The sequence below is a fragment of the Ooceraea biroi genome, chromosome 6 (genome assembly GCF_003672135.1).
Source record: "Ooceraea biroi isolate clonal line C1 chromosome 6, Obir_v5.4, whole genome shotgun sequence".
In the NCBI taxonomy this organism is placed as follows: Eukaryota; Metazoa; Arthropoda; class Insecta; order Hymenoptera; family Formicidae; genus Ooceraea; species Ooceraea biroi.
In genome coordinates, this window is record NC_039511.1 from 7,715,437 (window position 1) to 7,737,256 (window position 21,820).

The 21,820-nt window shown below is 33.8% G+C and overlaps 3 protein-coding genes across 9 annotated transcripts in view; all 3 read right to left on the minus strand.

Moving 5' to 3' along the window:
* Positions 1–1,705: 1,705 nt before the first annotated feature.
* LOC105277132 lies at positions 1,706–7,373 on the minus strand. 3 transcript variants are annotated; one of them, XM_026970497.1, is made up of 5 exons: positions 6,528–7,373; positions 4,888–6,410; positions 4,645–4,770; positions 4,454–4,510; positions 1,706–2,298 (listed from the first exon to the last, which is right to left on the minus strand). In XM_026970497.1, exons 2-5 carry the CDS (start codon positions 5,180–5,182, stop codon positions 2,240–2,242), a joined length of 537 nt encoding a protein of 178 aa, XP_026826298.1. In that variant the 5' UTR covers positions 5,183–6,410; positions 6,528–7,373; the 3' UTR covers positions 1,706–2,239. The 3 variants fall into 3 exon arrangements, with proteins under 3 accessions (XP_026826298.1, XP_011333599.1, XP_011333601.1); XM_011335297.2 differs by lacking the exon at positions 6,528–7,373 and having other exon boundaries at positions 4,888–5,129; positions 5,198–6,496; XM_011335299.2 differs by lacking the exons at positions 4,454–4,510; positions 6,528–7,373 and having other exon boundaries at positions 4,888–6,490.
* An 8,591-nt stretch (positions 7,374–15,964) lies between these two features.
* The window catches only part of LOC105276337, a 334,767-nt gene continuing 328,911 nt past the window's right edge, over positions 15,965–21,820 (minus strand). The window contains exons 13-15 of one of the 5 annotated variants that reach the window (XM_026970859.1): positions 21,464–21,687; positions 16,328–16,559; positions 15,965–16,190 (exon numbers count right to left, since the gene is read on the minus strand). In XM_026970859.1, coding sequence (XP_026826660.1) covers positions 16,048–16,190; positions 16,328–16,559; positions 21,464–21,687 — 599 coding nt within the window. In that variant the 3' untranslated portion in view covers positions 15,965–16,047. Of the gene's footprint in view, positions 16,191–16,327; positions 16,560–21,443; positions 21,688–21,820 lie in introns of those variants that run through there. The other 4 variants (XM_026970864.1, XM_026970865.1, XM_026970860.1 and 1 more) reach the window with 4 other exon arrangements.
* On the minus strand, positions 18,401–19,797 carry LOC113562216. The gene has a single exon (XM_026970875.1). It carries the CDS (start codon positions 19,060–19,062, stop codon positions 18,430–18,432), a length of 633 nt encoding a protein of 210 aa, XP_026826676.1. The 5' UTR covers positions 19,063–19,797; the 3' UTR covers positions 18,401–18,429.

Consider the following 21,820-nt stretch of genomic DNA (forward strand, 5'->3'; position numbering starts at 1 on the left):
TATTTACGTGAATCATATAAAAAAGAATAACATACTTCACACTACAAAATGTGTGAAATCACAACAAAATTACCTTTTTAAAAAAAGGTACAAAAAAGCGCCAAGTATATGCGCCTGAAGTTCTTTCAAAAAAGGACTCTACAAAACTAATGATATCTTTTAAACCCCAAGTTCTTTCAAAAAAGAACTCTGCAAAACTAATGATATTAACAAATTGCGCCGACTACAATGGGTATTTATGCAAACCAGAAAATCTATTACTTTTTATTATTACTCTTTGGCCGATTTCAGACGATCTGAAGTAATAACACTACCGTGTCTCGTGATGTCTTAAGATGCTAATGCGGCTGTGTGATTGGTTTCAAACATCTTATGATTGTACTTAAGACGGCCTTAAAAATTTTATTTGAAAAATAAAGTAATAATAATAAGTAGATATTTTTATACGATATATTTTAATACATATAAATATTTCAATACAAATAAGTGTTTTTTTTAAATACTTGGCGCTGCTAAACCAAATCCAGACGATCCGAGGTAATTGCCTTATTCTGTTTCTTTCTCTTTTGTGAATGCGTGCGTCGAAACCGAATCAATAATTATCTTACTATTTAAATAATATAAAGGTTACAATAATTTTCTTACAATCTAAATTACACAACTCGCCAAAATACATAAAATATATGTACAAATGTAAACTTAAACTTACTCTATACTTAATTGTAATGTCACGCGCGCGCGCGAGAGAGAGAGAGAGAGAGACACACACACACACACCCACACATACATACGCATACGCACGCATTCACAAGAGAGAAAAAAACAGAATAAGGCAATTACCTCGGATCGTCTGGATTCGGTTTAGCAGCGCCAAGTATTTTAAAAAAACACTTATTTGTATTGAAATATTTATATGTATTAAAATATATCGTATAAAAATATCTGCTTATTATTATTACTTTATTTTTCACATAAAATCTTTAAGGCCGTCTTAAGTACAATCATAAGATGTTTGAAACCAATCACACAGCCGCATTAGCATCTTAAAACATCAAGAGACACGGTAGTGTTATTACTTCAGATCGTCTGGAATCGGCCAAAGAGTAATAATAAAAAGTAATAGATTTTCTGGTTTGCATAAATACCCATTGTAGTTGGTGTAATTTGTTAATATCATTAGTTTTGTAGAGTTCTTTTTTGAAAGAACTTGGGGTTTAAAAGATATCATTAGTTTTATAGAGTTACAAAATACAGGTTTGCCATTTCACGTACATATATATATATATATATATATATATATATATGATAGGAAATCACACATGCATAAGGAATGGATGAAAATAATTGCAATGGGTGAAATCAATGGATTTTGTAATTGAAACATAGGAAGGAACTCTGCATTGTGAATTACATTGTAAAACAAACTAGGACAAAGTTCTAGAAAACAATCAACTTTCAGTAATTAAAAGGCTTCATTTAAAATATTTAACAATCAAATACATTACTCTTTACATAATACAATATCATGTTTTAAGACTTCACAATTTGCTGTATAAGTACTTTAAAAAGACAAACAATTGAAACTATATTACAAAATGTATGTTAACATATTTGAATAAATATATGTATAATATATGTATATCATTAAATTAATTAAATACATTTTAGTATTTCTTTCTTCAATTACATTCTGCAATTAACACTTATATATAATACGCTAGACTGCATGTTTGATTTCATCTTTTTCTTATAATATATAGATGTACATACATGTACATATGTATATCTATATATACGTATGTACAATAGGCTGCAGTCAAGCATTGCTTGGTAATAATGAAGCCCTACGACATAATTTACCTATAACTTGAGTCAATAATGATCAACATGCGTGGTGCATCAAAATATTCAAACATATGTATATATATGTATGTTTTAACCCTTTGATATAGTTATATATATGTGTGTGCGTGTGTGTGTGTATGTGTGCGCATGTTTGAAAGAAAAGGCTACTTCTAATATTTCTTTTGTTTAAATATTTTTATGATCCGCGCGCGTTAATAATTATCGACCCACCCAGGCAAGTCATGTCAATACGTTTTCTATTATTATTCCAGGGATTCACTGCACCCTACTGTATATATATGGCTGTATATGTATATATGATATATACAATATGTGCATATGTATACATATATACACATATACTATATATTTCAAATATACATAACATAATTGACTAACCTATCTCTCTTATTTTATTATAATTATTTTCCTCCCTTCTTTTCTCGTGCACATCTATAAAAAGATAAACATATCTGTTATTAAACTTGCGAAAGAAATTTGTTTTGTTTATTATGAAGAAGCTATACAGGGTGGGGCAATAACTATTACCACCTTAAATATTTTCGAATTTATAAGGTCCAGAGGAAAATTTATGTAATCAAAATTATACGGTACGAAGGGGGCTAACATATGGCGATAATAATTTTTGTCCTGGTGGAGGCGCTTCGAAGATATCAAGGTCACCTTCATTTTTTTAATAGGTTCGGTATGTTTTTTTTCCATAATTTTATAGAGGAGCTTAAAACAAGTACGGAACTCATCACACAAAATTATTGAACAAGATTAAATGTAAATGAAAACGATAAAAAATACATTTTTATATTAAATGAAATTTACGTTTAAAAGATGTACGAAATGACGCTTTATTAGTATGTTTTGTTGGAATGTTTTGATTTTGACATTCCTCATAAATGAGTATCAACTTGTTCTACAAACGGATACATTGATGAAAATAAATAGTGACGTAAACTTATTTCAATGAAAACAAAGGCCCTTTGAAGGCCATCTTAATAAGTTCACAGGATAAGATAAACATAAAAAGTAGTATCGATAGATAAGTCAATTGTGCAAGATGTATTCATTTGAAGAACAAGTCGACATGATCCTCATTTATGGAGAATGTCAAAAAAATTCAGTGAGAGCGCAAAATTTATACGCTGAACGATATCCTAATCGCACTCAGCCTTCGCGTCGAACATTTAAAAATGTGTGTGATAAACTTAGACAAACCGGTAGCTTAAATACACGTAAAAGTGAGCGTGAAAAGCGAAAAACTAATGAAGGGAATGAAATTAGAGTTCTCACAATGGTGGCTCAAAATCCGCACATTAGTTCGCGACAAATTGAACGAGAATCTGGTATTAATCGGAGGAGCGTACTCCGCATCTTGCATCATTAACAAATTCCATCCATATCACCTCAGCCTTCACCAAGCATTACATGGAATGGACTTTGTAAATCGTGTTGAATTTTGCCAATGGGCTCAACAACAAATTCGAATCAATGACTCATCTTTTGATACAGTGTTATTTACTGATGAGGCAACATTCACTAATCACGAGAATGTTAATTTACATAATATGCATTTCTGGGCAGTGGAAAATCCTCATTGGCTGCGGCAGATTGAACACCAGAGACAATGGTCTTTGAATGTATGGTGTGGTATCATAGATAACAAAATTATTGGTCCTTATTTTATCGACGGACATCTACATGGCAACAGCTACGCCAATTTCCTATAGCATAACTTGGTTCATTTATTAGAAGACCTGCCTTTAATCACACGACGAACAATGTGGTACCAGCATGATGAATGCCCTGCTCATTTTTCATTATTTGCGAGAAATAAACTTAATGAAAAATTTGCAAATCGCTGAATTGGACGTGGAGGTCCTGTAGGGTGGCCAGCTCGTTCACCAGACTTGACACCACTGGATTTCTTTTTGTGGGAAATCCTAAAAGACATGGTCTACACCTCAAATCATGCGACAACGGATCATTGAAGCATGTGCATCAATAGCTCCCGACGTTATTAGAAGAGCAAGCCAATCAGTGATCAGAAGAATCCAGTGTTGTATTGATAGTAATGGCCATCACTTCGAACACCTTTTATAAACATTAATAATAAAATAAGAGATAAAACGTCACGTAATAAAATAACATAGTTTCATTTTAAAAAATGTATTTTTTATCGTTTTCATTTACATTTATTCTTGTTCAATAATTTTGTGTTATGAGTTCCGTACTTGTTTTAAGCTCCTCTATGAAATTATGGAAAAAAACATACCGAACCCATTAAAAAAAATGAAGGTGACCTTGATATCTTCGAAGCGCCTCCACCAGGACAAAAATTATTATCGCCATATGTTAGCCCCCTTCGTACCGTATAATTTTAATTACATAAATTTTCCTTTGGACCTTATAAATTAGAAGATATTTAAGGTGGTAATAGTTATTGCCCCACCCTGTATATAATATATAGTAATACATTAAATCAATATAAGACTTTCTACGAAAAGGTTTTAAAAACAAGTACAAAATGCAGAATAAAACTGCATTATTTAATTAATATTGTCTAAAATAAATTAGTTATAATTTTGTTACTAACTATTTCTTGTTTCATTCCTACTGTTACATCCTGTCCTATCTTCGTATGTCGTATCATCTTCATATATGATATTCATATTTATAATGAGATAATAATATTACATTCATTAATTAAAATAATAATTATAATAATTCCTTATAAACTGTTAAAGATAATTTAAAATTATGAATGAAAACTTTTCTAAATCTTACCTTTTGACGTACTTGCAATAGCATATGTATCATCTTGTAGTTTTATAGTATTGTTATCATTATAGTCTTGTTGTATTGCTATCATTGTAGTATTACTATCATTAGATGTATCTTCATAAATGCATCCTGCAAAAATAAATATAATATTAAAATCATATATAAAGTAATAATTAAAATTATAATAATTAAAATTACAGCGCTAAGTTAATCACAGCCTTAATAGTATAAATTTAATATACTTACTTGGTAAAAATAATGTTAGTACTGCGCAATAACTCAATTTTTTCTTTAATTTATATTTATCTTCAAAATGGTCTTCGCAGATTGTCCTTTTTACTATTTTATTATGTGGTACGTCTTTTAATATGGGATTGCCACAGGCCATTATCCATTTTTTATATCGTTCTTCATCCTTCTCAGGATTAGGAAACGCGAACATGCGTTTATTTTTTGAAGAACAGTCATAAATGGAACACTTCTTATGGCTCATTTTGTAAAAGATTAAGATTATTATTGCCTGCTTATCAGCTTTTGTCATTAAAGGACTGCTTACAGCATAGAATCTTTATCGCATAAGAGAATAAACTTCTTTTTCCATCCTTCTCTGGCGACATCTGGTAGAGGCGGGGGAGCATAACTGAAAACTCTTGATCGTCATTTGAGCTTGTTGGCCCTGATCAGTGGGTCTCGAACCCTCGTCTCGTGAGAGTTACGTACTGTAATCCGGTAAGTAGGGAAGACCGGGGCTCGTTGGCACCATTTTTATAATTTCGTCATTCGACTCTTTAAACAACTAATTATAATAATGAAATTGTACTAATATGATAGAGCAAACCTTTCTCTACATTTCCATGCCAGAAACGATCCTGTATACTGCATAGTTTTTTTGTAATGAATGAGATACGAACGTATTGCATTGTAGCCAGCTTGCCCCGATAGTGGGGTAAATTGACATACATCACGGTATAAGTTGGCTATGCGTCGATAATTACAATAATTACAATTAGATTTGAGGTTACATTATTATATACACGCATAGAATTGTTTTAGCAGTCTCATATTATACATATATAAAGTTACTTACAATTAATCTTCTATGTATCACTTTTATGTATCACTTCTAAATACTATAGCAATCGTAGGATCGTAGGTATGTTCTCACTTCTCACACAGCAACAATACATAAACGTACCTAACCTAATGCTATGTTAATGCTATGAGCCAACATACCTCATAAAATTTGAGCCAACGTACCCCAGCTCTACACACATTTGATTTAAATCATTTTATTATAAATAATTATTGTCATTATTCAAAATAACATGTGCTAACAGTAACAGAAACATTTCTTTTAACTAATAATGCGATACTTAGATTTATTCTCTCAAGCTAAAGAATATTAATACGAAAGTTTTAAATGCTCAAAAATTTACTTGGCTGCTCTTGAATCAGAATGTTCCTTGTTTTTATTATAATACTTTTTTTATTTAAATGAAACTTTGAGAAAAGTATCTACGTTATGAAAGAGTTATTTTGAAGTAACTTTCTTATAGTTTTTTTGCCACAAATACATTAATTGAACGCAATGCCAACTTGCCTCTTGTGCCAACGAGCCCCGGTCTCCCCTATATTCAGTTTAGCGGCCTCATTAAGCTCTTTCGAGACGATTTACACGAAACGAAAGAATCTGGTAGAAAAAAGCGTCGCTCTGCCCCACAAAGCGGGATATTAATCGTTAAAGTTGATCACTTTTCAGGTTAAGAAATCTGTCAAATACATTACTAAATATAATGACAGGTTATTATATTATATTATAAAAGTGCCGTTAGATTTTTTATTACGGCTTTAGTTCCTGAGATATTTTAATCACAAGTTTATGTGACCTGTCAAATGATGTAAATTCCGAATAAGCTACTTGGTAGCGCCTCGACGATGTCACGCCAGTGCTGTATCAAGCGGCTATTTCTCATGCGGCTATTTATTTTTTATGTACTTGGCGTCGCGACGCTACCGCGTCGCTTGATATAGAAGCATAGAAAACATAAATGATTCACACACCATGAATATTTTATAAATGAAAGCCGCATGTTGCATTTACATTTATTGTTATGTACATTGGGTGGAAAACATAACTAATTAACGTTATAAAATATGTCGCGTTCATTTGTTAATTTTGATGCATACCAAGCGAATTCGATCATTTTTTCAAATTGCGGAGCACATAATAAATAATGAGTCAGTGATTGAATCCGTATAGCGTCATATTGCGTATTCAATTCTCTTCTTTCTTCGCTAACCATAATATCCGGACAGTTTTGAATGCGTTTGATAATAATTTTTACTTGTCGATAAAAATAGACGTCGCAGGGTTGACAAATCGGAGTGCATGTCGGCGGTATTATTTGTAAATTACATGTTGGTTTGTTTTCGTCATTCACAAAAATTTCATTATACATGTGAATATTTTTCTGACCTCCCCAAGAGTCTCAATCATCAAGAAGGCGTTGCTTCCAACGTACGGTTTTACAACTGGTTTTAAATAGCGTTCATATAAATCGGAGGTCAGTTTACCTGACTTTGAGCAAACGAAAGTTCCTCAAAAAATGATCGAATGCGCTTGGTATGCGACAAAGTTAGCAAATATAAATTATCACACGCAACATTGTACAACAATGTCAGATTTTTTTATATAATAACTAACAAAATAGGTATAATAACATATACAAAAACTATAGTTATTTTTGATTCCACACAAATAATTGCAAAATAAAATAAAATCGAAGAATAAATCATTATATAAAGAATAAAACCATTTCATTAAACAGAGAAAGAAAAAAAAACCTGAAGAAAAAAATTGTCACAACGCGGTCTCGAACCCAGCTTGCGCGGCCGGCAAAACGCTAGGTGCGCGCTTAACCACTAGGCTATCGCGCTTCATGCCGAACTTTAGCTGTTCAAGGTACTTACCGTACAGCTGGAAAATATTCACATTTCGATGTGATTTTCTCCGAACCTAAGGCCCATACACCCAAATCCTCGGACACGACACAAATATTTTTTCGTCCCCTTTCGAATGTACTATGACTCATTCGAAAGTTGATTTCGCACTTGTTAGCAACTCCTTGTAAGTGTCGTGCTCAACGCAGATATAACAAATTATTCAAAAATTGTTAATTGGTGGAATATCGATCTGAAAGTGTATATATGTGTGAATCTCGATTAGAACTATCGGGAACTATAGTCAAAAATAATTGTCCACACGTTTTAGTACTTTAGAGGGGAGAGTGTCGTGCTAGATTCACGAAGTTAGCACATTTTTTCAATTTTGATTTTTCAATAGAAGGAATGCGGAACTCTTTAATTTTTATCAAGAACTGTAGAACTATGAAAAGTGCTATTAGAACTTTTAATATTTTTTCGATATTGGTAGAACGTCGTGCCAGCTTCACAGACGACATTTTTATTGTATCATTGTATTATATATAACTACAAAAATGCATGATATCTCGATAAAATTACCTTTTTCAAAAAAAAAGTAAAAAAGGCGCCAAGTATGCGCGTGGTATGTGCTCGAAAAAACCAATGTAGTAGTTTCTTTAATTAAAACAATATTAAACCAAGTAATATGTACCTTTATATTCTCATTCAATGATCCTATTTCAATCCAAGCGATAGTAGTTCTAATTGTCTTTAAATATTATTTTATAGTATTTTTCAAAAAAATTTATGAAATTCTCAAATTGCGTCAATTGCAAAGAGGATATATTACCTCAAAAATTAATTATTATACAATTTAAAAAAAACTAAGTGGTAGTATCTTACCAATTACAAAGAGAATATATCAAGCGACGCGGTAGCGTCGCGACGCCAAGTACATAATCAAAAATAAGGTTCCGAACAATGAGAGTCACTGTATAATATCGAGTGTTACCAATTTCATTGCATAAACGTCGCGCGCTACCAAGTAGCTTATCTGGAATTCATGCCATTTGACAGGTCATATCAACTTATGATTAAAATAGCTCAGGAATTAAAGCCGTAATCAAAAGTCTAACGGCACTTGTATAATAAAATGTGAATGCGAGCTTTCGATCGCGACCAATGCGAATAAGATTGGTGCAGTCAATCCTGAGATACTATAATTGTACGTTAGAATCGTGACGTTCCGTTTCCATATTCTGGTTTAGACTCACGTACGTATGTTCGCACATACACATGCAAAGCGATTTTGTCCCTCAAGCTGCTGTTCACACATGCATGATTTAATTTATTATGAATTAAAAATGATTTTAATAATACATGGGAAATGTTTTATTTTACGATAAAGATATAAATCGCAAATACTATAAAAAATACATAAATTGCAAGTAATTGCAAGCACCATCATCGACGACGACGTTACACCATGTCGACGACGACGATGTTGCACCACGTCGACGACGACGTTGCACCACGTCCATGACGATAGAGAATGAGAAAGCGAGAGAGCGAGAGAGCGAGAGGGGGAGAGAGCGAGTGCTATGCGCGCGCTATTTTATTTTTCAATATTAATAATGTTTTCGAATAATAATATTCATCTATTATTTATTATATAATAAATACCACAAATCCTATTCTAAAAAAGTCGTTAAAGGTGGTATATTTATTTCATCGTATTTCATCAATATACAAATTTGACAGAATTGACAGCTGCCGTTTTCACGTTCCTAAGAAATAATAAATAAAATTGTCAATATAACCGCACTGACAGCCACTATGACATTCTGACATTTGTAACACGAAGTTCAAGCCACACGAAGTTCGAGCCAAGCGAGATAACCAATCAGCGTCGCGGAAAAGAGGCCTCAATATTCGATAAAAAAGAACATGAAGTTTACACGCCTTTTTTAGAATAGGAAACATGTAAGTTAATACTTTTAAAAACCTTGACTGACAGGACTATGGCTTTTATCTCCTCATATATTATAAAAAAGAATAACACACTTTACACTACAAAATGTGTGAAATCACAACAAAATTACCTTTTTAAAAAAAGGTACAAAAAGCGCCAAGTATACGCGCCTGAAGTTCTTTCAAAAAAGGACTCTACAAAACTAATGATATGAACAAATTGTGCCAACTACAATGGGTATTTATGCAAACCAGAAAATCTATTACTTTATTATTACCCTTTGGCCGATATTCATTGTTGATTCTGATTTAAGACCATCTTAAGTACAATTATAAGATATTTGAAACCAATTACACAGTCGTATTAGCATCTTAAGACATTACTTCAGATCGTCTGGAAATAAGAATGGACTATGAATACTAGCCTTTGATATTAAAAAATAAAGGATATAATAATATTAAGCAGATATTTTTATACGAATAAATATTTTAATACATAGAAATATATTTATTAATACAAATAAGTGTTTTTTTCAAAATACTTGGCGCTGCTAAACCGAATCAAAAATTGTCTTAGTATTGAAATAATCTAAAGATTACAATAATTTCCTTAAACTCTAAATTACATAACACCTCGCTGAAATACATATATATACAAATGTAGTTAAACTTATTCTGTGCTTAATTCTAATGTCACACACACACACACACATGCACGCATTCACAAGAGAGAAAGAAAGAGAACGAGGCAATTAACATAATGATTCGGTTTAGCAGCGCCAAGTATTTTGAAAAAAACACTTATTTGTATTAATAAATATATTTCTATGTATTAAAATATTTATTCGTATAAAAATATCTGCTTAATATTATTATATCCTTTATTTTTTAATATCAAAGGCTAGTATTCATAGTCCATTCTTATTTCCAGACGATCTAAAGTAATGTCTTAAGATGCTAATACGACTGTGTAATTGGTTTCAAATATCTTATAATTGTACTTAAGATGGTCTTAAATCAGAATCAACAATGAATATCGGCCAAAGGGTAATAATAAAGTAATAGATTTTCTGGTTTGCATAAATACCCATTGTAGTAGGCGCAATTTGTTCATTTCATTAGTTTTGTAGAGTCCTTTTTTGAAAGAACTTCAGGCGCGTATACTTGGCGCTTTTTTGTACCTTTTTTTAAAAAGGTAATTTTGTTGTTCATTGCATAACGTCGAGCGCTACCACATTCATTGCATAAAATTATAAAACTCGTAAAAATGATTTATGTGAAAGTAAAGTTATATTGTTAAAGTTATAATAAAAAATATTGTAAATCACATAGAGAAATTTTGTTAGCAAAGCAGAAAAAGTATAAAATATATAAAAATAGTTTACATTATATAAAAATCAAAAGATTATTCTTAATAAAACTTATTACAAATTGCATCGGAACGATGTACGTGTTAGCATGCAAAATAATTGATAATAAAACATATAAAAAGAAATTATGTAATACTAATTACATGTTCAAAAGAATGTAAAACTAAAATATAGTCAAATTTTTTAAATTTACAAAAAAGAATGAGATCCCTAAAAAAACCTTTTTAAAAAAAGAAAAAATATATACGCCAAGTACATAAAAACTCCCAACTTGTCAAAACTCAAAACTAAATATGAAATCAATAATTAACTAGCCAAGTATCTAGAAGCAGTTTGAGTATTTTACCCAAACGTTTTCCATGCATACTCTCTTATCGCATGACGACATTGAAGTACTTGGCGTGCCCGAATCGCAGTGGTCATGTATTCTTGTAAATTTGTACAATATCTTGATTTGTATTATATCTTGTACCTTCATGATTTTCAATAATGACTCGCAAATGATTTTGTGTCTCTTACAGGTAGGACAGGACGTTTTAATGTAATTCGGGCACGCCAAGTACTTCAATGTCGTCATGCGATAAGTGAGTATGCATGGAAAACGTTTGGGTAAAATACTCAAACTGCTTCTAGATACTTGGTTAGTTAATTATTGATTTCATATTTAGTTTTGAGTTTTGACAAGTTGGGAGTTTTTATGTACTTGGCGTATATATTTTTTCTTTTTTTAAAAAGGTTTTTTTAGGGTGTATATATTGTCTTGAAAAGTTGTTATACAACTACTTTCAAAAAATATAAAACTTTCATTGATTAAATAATATTTAATGAAAAATACTTGGCGCTGCTAGACCGAGTATTACAAGAAATCTCTTTCTCTCTTTCAGCGTTTAGTATTTAGTATTAAGCAATTTAGTATTTAGTATTAAGTTTAGCCTTTAGTATTAAACGCGTGAAATTTGTTAAACTTCTTTTTATATGAATTTGATATGTAAACAAACGGCTTGAGCTTTAGTAGGCGTGTAAGGAGCGCAGACGAGATGCTAAGCGCTGGCGAGGTCTAGCAGCGCCAAGTATTTTGCATTAAATATTATTTGATCAATCAAAGTTTTATATTTTTTGAAAGTAGTTGTATAACAAATTTTCAAGACAATATATACATATATTCTCTTTGTAATTGGTAAGATACTATCACTTGGTTTTTTAAAAATTGTTGTACAATAATTAATTTTCGAGGTAATACATCCTCTTTGCAATTGGCGCAATTTGAGGATTTCATAAATTTTTTTGAAAAATACTATAAATAATAATATTTGAAGACAATTAGAATTACTATCGCTTGGATTGGAATAGGATCATTGAATGAGAATATAAAGGTACATATTACTTGGTTTAATATTTTTTTAATTAAAGAAACTACCACATTGGTTTTTTCGAGCACATACCATGCGCATACTTGGCGCCTTTTTTTACTTTTTTTGAAAAAGGTTATTATTTACATTACGACCAGGTATGGATCGACGCCGATATAATGCTCAAAGAACTAATAAAGTTGCTGCTGTTTTTCATACAACCGCTAATGGAGAAATTCCAGAATCATACGTAACAATACGTAATAGAAATACCAAAACTTTGCAAACTGTTAGTAGTATGGATCCAAATGTTGAACCATGGATATCCACTGTTTTATTCATATGGTACTCAAGGATGGCATCGTAATTTAACAAAAGTAAATAGTAATATACGAATAACTCGTGGACAGTATATTAAATATCGTATGGCTATTCATGATGAATTTAATGTGTATTTATTATGACATCGTTTATTTCAACAGTGGCTTGTAGATAGTTATGTAAAAATTGAAAAGGACAGAACAGATTATTGCAAAGCTTATCAAAAAGAATTACGCACTGAAACATATCAAGGATTAAAAGATTATATGCAAACTATGGCGAATAATTTAAATGGACATATTGGAAAAATGATTATACTTCCTTCTTCGTTTATTGGATCACCACGAAATATGTTACAAAATTATCAAGATGCAATGGCAATTGTTAGTAAATTTGGGAAACCAGATCTTTTTATTACAATGACTTGCAATCCAAAATGGCGTGAAATTGAAGAAAATCTTTTGCATGGTCAACAAGCTTCTGATAGACCTGACATTTGTGCCCGTGTATTTAATAGTAAAAAAGATTATTTAATTGATTTGATTGTAAAACAAAATTTTTTGGTGAGATAGCAGCCTTTGTTTATGTCATTGAATTTCAAAAACGTGGTTTGCCACATGTCCACATATTGATTACTTTAAAACATAATTTCAAAATAACAACTCCACAGATCGTTGATAAATATATTTCTGCTGAAATTCCTGATCCTTGTGAAAATCGTACTTTACATGACAGTTATAAGAGACATGATTCATGGACCCTGTGGCAATTGGTGTTTGGTAGACGGAAAATGTTCGAAAAAATATCCAAAATGTTATTTAGAAGAAACCAGAATGGATGAAGATGCTTATCCCTATTATCGTCGACGAAATAATAGTAAAAGTTTTGAACGCCCTGGAGGATATATAGTTGATAATCGTTATGTAGTTCAATATTGTCCTGTTTTATCGTTAATATTTAATTGTCATATCAATGTAGAAGTTGTTTCAAGTATCAAATCGGTTAAATATCTGTATAAATATATTTATAAAGGACATGATGCTGCTGCCATTAGAATTGAGCCAGTAACAGAACATATAATTATAGATCATGATGAAATACGTGATTTTATTGAAGCTCGTTATGTTGGACCTGTAGAAGCGAGCTGGCATATTCTTGAAAACAAATTACAAGATAAAAGTCATACTGTAATACGTTTACCTGTTCATCTTCCGAATGAACAAAATATTATAATTGAAAATGGATCCGATGAAGCTACAATAACTTCTGCTTTAGATCAAGTTACTATGTTAATAGATTATTTTGCATTAAATTCTCGTGATGAAGATGCAACACAATATTTGTATATAGAAATTCCACGCTATTATACGTTTAAAAAAAAAAATAACGGTAGAAATGTATTACATTGGAGCAAACGCAAAACTCATTATGATTGTATAGAACGAATGTATTCCGTTAGCCCAACACAAACAGAATTATATCATTTACGATTGTTATTACTCACTCTGTAAAGGGAGCAACGAGTTTTGAGAATTTAAGAACTGTAAATGGAGAAGTTTGTTCATCATTTTCAGCATCATGTTTCGCTTTAGGTTTAATTGACGATGATGATGAATGGAAACGAGCTCTAAATGAAGCTGTTGGATGGATGATGCCAAAACAACTTCGTAGATTATTTGTACGTATATTATTGCATTGTCAACCGTTGCATCCCGAAGAGCTTTGGGAAAAATTTAAAGTAGCAATGTCTGAAGATTATTGTAGACATTTTGGAATGATACAAGGACAAAAGAAAGCATATGAACAAATTATTGCTATGTTGGATGCTGAAGGCAAAAGTCTGGCTGATTTTCCACAAATGGAACAATTGCAAGAAAATAACGAAGAAGACGATTTTATGACATTAGAACAAATTATGGAAAATGGTACCAGACAATACAATCAATTAAATAAAAAACAAAAAGAAATAATAGATATAATATTAAATATGTTAGATAATAATTGTTATAATAACAATTGTTTTTATATAGATGGTCCAGGTGGATCAGGTAAAACATTTATATACACAACTATTTATTATTTAGCAAAAATTCGAAATAAACATGTATGTACGATGGCTTTTACCGGCATTGCAGCAACATTACTTCCTGCGGGAAAGACGGTTCATAAAACTTTTGGATTACCAGTTCCATTATTCGCAGATTCATCATCCAGCATTAAAATCAAAACAAAAGAAGCGCAATATTTGAAAAAAACAGATATTTTTATTTGGGATGAAGCGCCAATGGCACTACGATATGCATTAGAGATTATGGATCGAACGTTGCGTGACATTATGAATAACGACTTACCTTTTGGTGGAAAAATTATCATATTAGGTGGTGATTTCAGGCAACTTCTTCCTATTAAGATACATGGTACTCGATGTGAAATCGTGAATCTTTCTATCAAGTTTAGTTATACTTAGAAACATTTTGTAAGTTTTTCTCTAACGGAAAATATGCGAGTTCTTCCAGAGGAAACTGAATTTGCAACATTTTTATTAGATATGGGTGATGGGAAATTAAATGATTCTAATGATAACATACAAATTCCTGAATGTTGAATAGCACCATCTGATGCAAATATAGTCACAGATATATGGCGATTTAATACAAAGAAAAGATTTTAATAAAGTAGCTAAATGTGCGATACTTTCAGCGAGGAATATTGATGTAGATGAAATTAATAAACGAGTTGTCGAACTATTAGATATATCTAAAGAACGAATTTATACAAGTACGGATAGTACTGAAAATTGCGGTGATAACGGTGACATTAGAGAAGTTTTATTACCAGAATATTTTAATACTTTGTCTCCATCATCTCTACCTCCTTACGAATTGCGTTTAAGACCGAATTGTATCGTTATGTTGATTAGAAACCTTAGTATCAATGAAGATCTTTGCCACGGGACTCGGTTAATGACTATAGAACTTGCGGACCATTTATTAAAATGTGAAATCTTAACGGGTGATAAAATAGGAGATATTATTTTCCTAAATCGTATAACATTGTATCGCGAAAATGTGTATCCTTTCACTTTTAAAAGAAGACAATTTCCAATAAAATTGGCTTTCGCTATGACAATTAATAAGTCACAAGGTCAGACATTTGACAGAATAGGAATAGATCTTCGTAAAGACGTTTTTAATCATGGACAGCTTTATGTTGCTTTTTCCCGAGTTAGAGCTTGGGAAGCATTAAAAGTTTATCTAGGTGAGCAACAAGATAATAGAAACGTTAAGAATTATGTATACCGAATTATGTATATAAAGAAATATATAAATAATGTACAAATTATTTGAGAAGATAAAAAGTTTATAGAAAAGGAGAAAACACATATAGATATATATTGTTAAAGATATTATTATTCGAAAACATTATTAATATTGAAAAATAAAATAGCGCGCGCCTGTCTTGTACTAGTGTAGCTAAAAATGCTTAATAGCATTAGTTGGAATTGGCTTCACGCTTGAGTTCACCAATCCTTTGAGACAGCGTTCTATCCTTAGCGTAAGATCCTTTGTATGAACGTATGGCCATTTTGTAAGTTTTCCTATTGCTTTAGCATATTCTGAAAGAAATTAAATAAATACATTAAAAATAATCACATGTTCTGCAAACATAATAATTCTAATAAAATTCCGCAACATAATAATACTAATAAAAGTATTTTGATATAAGTAAATCTACATAGCAATAAAAGCTTACTTATGATTGCCGATCTGGCAACGACATCGATGTTATCATATTTTGCTCCAGGTTGCTTTTCTACAGAACGAGGTGTATTGCCAGTTACTTGAATACTTCTTTTTTTGAAAATCTCTTTTTTAAACACCCCAAGTACCAGTTTTCGGACCAAATGTGTTGTCTTTGTTGAAGACCCAAGAGCGTTATGTAGGACTGATGATTTACAGAAAACACCATTTCTGAGTAATACCATCTGTAAACAATAGAAATAATGTCTTTGAATTATCTTTCACATGTGTTTTTTAATAATTATACTTTATTAATATACATATAATAATAATATATTACAATGATTTATATCTGAGAAGAGAAAGTGTGTTTCATCACTATGATCAAAAAAGAGAAGTTACTTTGCCATAATTAAATATAATACATTTTCTATATAAATATAACTTATATATATAGGGTGATAATAATTATGATTTTTATTTTTTGATACGCTTGGAATCTGTCACCACGCAGCATACGATGTTTCGCGAGATCCCGATTTATCTCTGGCGAGCATAATTATTTAATAAAATTGTAAATTGTATCGTTTTTATGAATCACTTCTTATCGATATTAGTGCAGCGCACTTCGCATCGCTCGTATCGATTTTCTGTCATCGCGGAGGTGCGCTGCACTTCACGTATGTTTTGATAGTTCCTCGTGTACTGCGATTTCGTGCAATATGGTAAGCGATCGATCCGTCTTTTCTCGTCGATTGTACTGCTGATGTCACAGAAAGTCGAACGGTAACACGTGAAAATCTCGGTGTACACGTATGTGGAAGTGCGTTTAACAAGACATACGCGGATAAATGGATCGAACGCGGAGAAGCGAGTGATTTGGCCAGCGAGATCTTCGGATTTGACCCTGAACAGTGAACAGTGCTTATAGGAATAGGATACAGTGTTTGCAGGACATTGTGCAGTGAATAGAAATAAACAGTGAACAGCCGCGAAAAGTAAGATCAAATTGAAGTGTGCGCGATGCGCGAGGTCCCTTCGACCCACCGTCACTGAACGCGGGAAAATTCTGCACAAGGATAAGATAACTAAAACCCTTCGTAGCGCCGAATCTACGCCACCCTCGACATTTTGCAAGAGGAACTATCGTCTCAGAATGACTTCAGGAATCTACCATTAACCGGTGATACGGTAAGTCTGGGACACCCTGTATGTATGTGTGTATGCTGCAAACGTGAAAATACAGGGTGAGTTTTTTAACTTGAGACTGCAAAATATCTCGAAAAATACGCATCGTACGGAAAAAATGTTCCACATAACCCGTAATATTTTCGAGGAGCCAATTCACTTATGCTAAAATTAGCCCGCCCCCGCCGCCCCTGGGGGTGGGGCGGGGGGTAACTTTGAAATATTAAATGGGAACCCCTACTTTTTATTACAGATTCGGATTCTACGTCGAAAAATACGTAACTTTTGTCTGAAACATTTTTTTCGAATTATCATAGACAGCGCTGTAGTCGGAGTGTTTTTTTCAGTGAGTCCCCTTGCCTCTCACTGTCGGGGTGCTTATTTTCAGTGAGTCCCCTTGCCTCTCACCATCGAGGTGCTTGTTTTCTGTGAGTCCCCTTGCCTCTCACCGTCGGGGTGCTTGTTTTCAGTGAGTCCCCTTGCCTCTCACCATTCGATTAAATTAAGTGCTCGAACTGATGACCTTCAACTTGGATGCATTTATTGATCCGCACTTCAAATGAGTGTACACAACTTAAAAGTGTGTCTGCTTTAATTTGTGCGCAAGCATTACTGATTCGCTCAATCATGTTTCCACGAGTTGTTGGCACTTGTTGATAAACTGTATTTTTTAGGAAACCCCACAAAAAGAAATTTGGCGACGTAAGGTCTGGCGATCTGGCAGGCCAATGTACGGGTCCACCTCTACCAATCCAGCGACCATTGTAGTCGCGATTTAATACTTCCCGTGCTACTGCCGAATAATGTGCTGGACAACCGTCATGTTGAAACCACATGTTCTGTCGCTCTTCGAACCTTAGGTCTTCAAGCAATGTCGCCAGTTCGTTTTGCAGAAAGTTGCAGTATTTTTCACCGGTCAAATTGCCTTCAATGAAATAGGGGCCGATGAGTTTGTCGCCAATTAATCCACACCAAACGTTTAATAGACCAAGGACGCTGATGTTCAACTTGGCGCAACCAGTGTGGGTTTTCCACACTCCAATAATGCATGTTGTGTCGATTAACCGTACCGTGGTTCGTGAAAGCCGACTCGTCAAAGAAAAGTACCCGACGAAAGAAATCCGGGTTTCTTCGTTTCTGTTCAAGTGCCCACTGACAAAACGTCACTCGATTATGGAAATCATCGCCATGAAGTTCTTGATGCATAGACACATGGTAAGGATGATATTTATGACGTTTTAATATTTTACAAACACTAGTCTGAGACAATGCTAAATCGCGAGCTATTTCTCGAGTGCTCACATGGCGGTTATTAGCCACCGCAGCTAATACTGCAATTTCATTATTTTCTCCAGTGACAGTTGCTCTACGCTTCCTTTTTTTGGGTTGCACACTTCCTTCGGTAGTAAACTGTTTGACAACACGGAAAAAAGAAGCGCACGACCGCTCCCTATCTGGAAAACGCTGAGCATAAAGGGTGACAGCATCATCGATGTTCCTGCCACATTCTCCATAAATCAAAACCATTTCGGTTTTCTCTTGTACAGACATACCTTCCATACTAAAGAAGTATCAATAACATTCTAGTCGAAATACGAAATAAAAAAAGCTTCAAGAGTAAGAGAAAATAAACTGTTGAAACAACTCCCCAAAGAATGGAGTAACAAATTTCTAAATGACTAGAGTGTCAGTAGCACAACTGAAAAGGTGGGTCTAAGTTCTAAAAGGTTGTTTTGTTTGTTCAAGACAACAAGTTAGAACCGTTGCGCCGATAGTACGTAATGACAAGTAGAGAACATTCAAGACAACCTTTTAGAACTTAGACGATACGGGACGAAGCAAATAGGATTGTACTAGATGAAAGGGAAGCCGTAAACGTATGGCACATATACTATAGCCAAGCTCTTCGACGACACCAGAACGAATTTGGAACTTAATCAGGAAAATCTGGAGGGTCCCGAGATACTTAAATCGGAAGTACTACACGCCATCTCGATAGTTAAAAACAGGAAGGCCACAGGCACTGACGAAATTCCGATAGAGATAATTAAACTCATAGACGAGGATAATATAGATATAATCCTGAGATTATTCAATCATATTTATAACACAGGCGAGATCCCGGAAGAATGGCTGAAATCGACGTTTATAATCATACCGAAAAAACAACACCCCAAAAAGTGAGACTACCGTTTAATTAAATTAGCCTTATGAGTCACATACTAAAGACATTTCTTCACATCATTCATGCCCGTATACGAACAAAATGCGATGGACCTAGATGACTCAATTCGGGTTCAGGAACGCCTTCGGCACGCGCGAAGCGCTCTTTGGTTTCAACGTTCTGTTATAAAAGTATCGAAATCATCGACAGGATGTGTTTGTATGCTTCGTGGACTATGAAAAAGCTTTCGACCGGGTACGTCATACCAGACTCATTGAGCTTCTCGTTGAGGCCGGAGTAGACAAAAAATGTCCGAATAATAAAGAATTTGTATTGGCAACAGAAAGCCGAAATACGAATTCGTAACTCCACGTCATCAGGAGTGGATATACGGAGAGGGGTCAGACAAGGATGTATCCCCTCTCGCCTCTTGTTTAATTTATATGCGGACAAGTTCTTTAAAGAAGCCATTGGCAATTTGGACCTCGGCATCAAGATGAATCGAGTACGCATCAGTATTCTCAAATACGCTGACGACACGGTTATTTTGGCGGAAAATATTGAGGACCTCCAACTGCTTCTCAATAGAATTTCCACAACCAGCCATAGAGCAAGATTAAGTATTAACATTGATGAAACAAAGATGATAGGTTTTAGCCGCCAGAACCATGATTCATTTCTCCACCTCCACGGTAAACAAATTGAATGTGTCACCTCATTCAAATATCTGAGGTGCCTGATCACTGAGGACTTAGATCCCGATCGGGAGGTTAAGCGTAGAATAGAATATGCTCGCACTATTTTTAACAAAATGAGACCTTTCTTCTGCGACAATAGTTTAAACTTAAATATACGGCGGAGGATAGCTAAATGCTATGTTTGGTCTGCTCTTCTGTACGGGGTTGAGGCATGGACCCTCAAGATAGGCACGATGAACCGCCTAGAGGCCTTCGAAATGTGGATGATCAGGCATATGCTCCGAATCTCCTGGATCGACAGAGTGTCCAACACTTAAGTGCTGGAGAGAGCACGTGCACAACGTGAGCTGCTAACCACTATCAAATGTAGAAAGATTAGCTATCTCGGACACGTCTTGCGAGGGGAGAAGTACCACCTCCTCCACCTAATTCTGAAGGGAAGAATTGAAGGTCGCCGAGGAATAGGAAGAAAACAGTTATCCTGGCTAAGAAACATCAGGACATAGACTGGTATTCGAAGGGCGGAGGAGCTCTTCCGCATGGCGGAAGAGAGAGAAACTATCGCCAGAGTGATCGCCAACGTCCGGGGGACCGGGTACATGAAGAAGAAGAACAAGTGCCAACAACTCGTGAAAACATGATTCAGCGAACCAGGAATGCTTGCGCACAAATTGAAGCACACTTTTAAGTTGTGTACAATCATTTGAAGTGCGAATCAATAAATGCATCCAAGTTGAAAGTCATCAGTTTGAACATTTAATTTAATTGAATGGTGAGAGGCAAAGGAACTCATTGAAAAAAATCACTCCGACTACAGCGCTATCTATGATAATTCGAAAAAATGTTTCACACAAAAGTTACGTATTTTTCGACGTAGAATCCGAATCTGCAATAAAAAGTAGGGGTTCCCATTTAATATTTCAAAGTTACCCCCCGCCCCACCCCCGGGGTGGCGGGGGCGGGCTAATTTTAGCATAAGTGAATTGGCCCCTCGAAAATAGTGCGGGTTATGTGGAACATTTTTTCCGTACGATGCATATTTCTCGAGATATTTTGCAGTCTGAAGATAAAAAACTCACCCTGTATAACTATACTGTACCGTTTCCCCATCTTCGTTGAAATCTTTTCCATACAATTGGTGAAGCTTACGTGGAACATCTGGCTCTTCTATATCTTCTACTATATTTTTATCAGGCTTCTGTTCTGACACTGTTTTATTTTCAAAGTCTTCAAGTTGTGGTTCAATTGGGTTGTGTTGTATAGTTATGTTGGAGTATATATGTTGACTTTCACACGATTGCCTTTGTGAAATAGTGTTGGGTTCTGTAAAAATAGAACACATAAGAATAGAATTAACTGTACAAGCAGATATGCCTTTCGTATATCCGTGTGACGCACACAATTACCGACTCCGCCTATCGGTAAGGGTCGGTAATGAGTAACGGGTAGGTAATGG

Coding starts and splice junctions, on each gene's coding strand:
- LOC113562216 (XM_026970875.1), bottom strand. CDS start 19,062: ATGGAAGGTATGTCTGTACAAGAGAAAACCGAAATGGTTTTGATTTAT.
- LOC105277132 (XM_026970497.1), bottom strand. CDS start 5,182: ATGACAAAAGCTGATAAGCAGGCAATAATAATCTTAATCTTTTACAAA. Junction 4,771..4,887: donor ACTAACATTATTTTTACCAA/GTAAGTATATTA, acceptor TTATTTTTGCAG/GATGCATTTATGAAGATACA. Junction 2,299..4,453: donor TAGGAATGAAACAAGAAATA/GTTAGTAACAAA, acceptor ATCTTTTTATAG/ATGTGCACGAGAAAAGAAGG.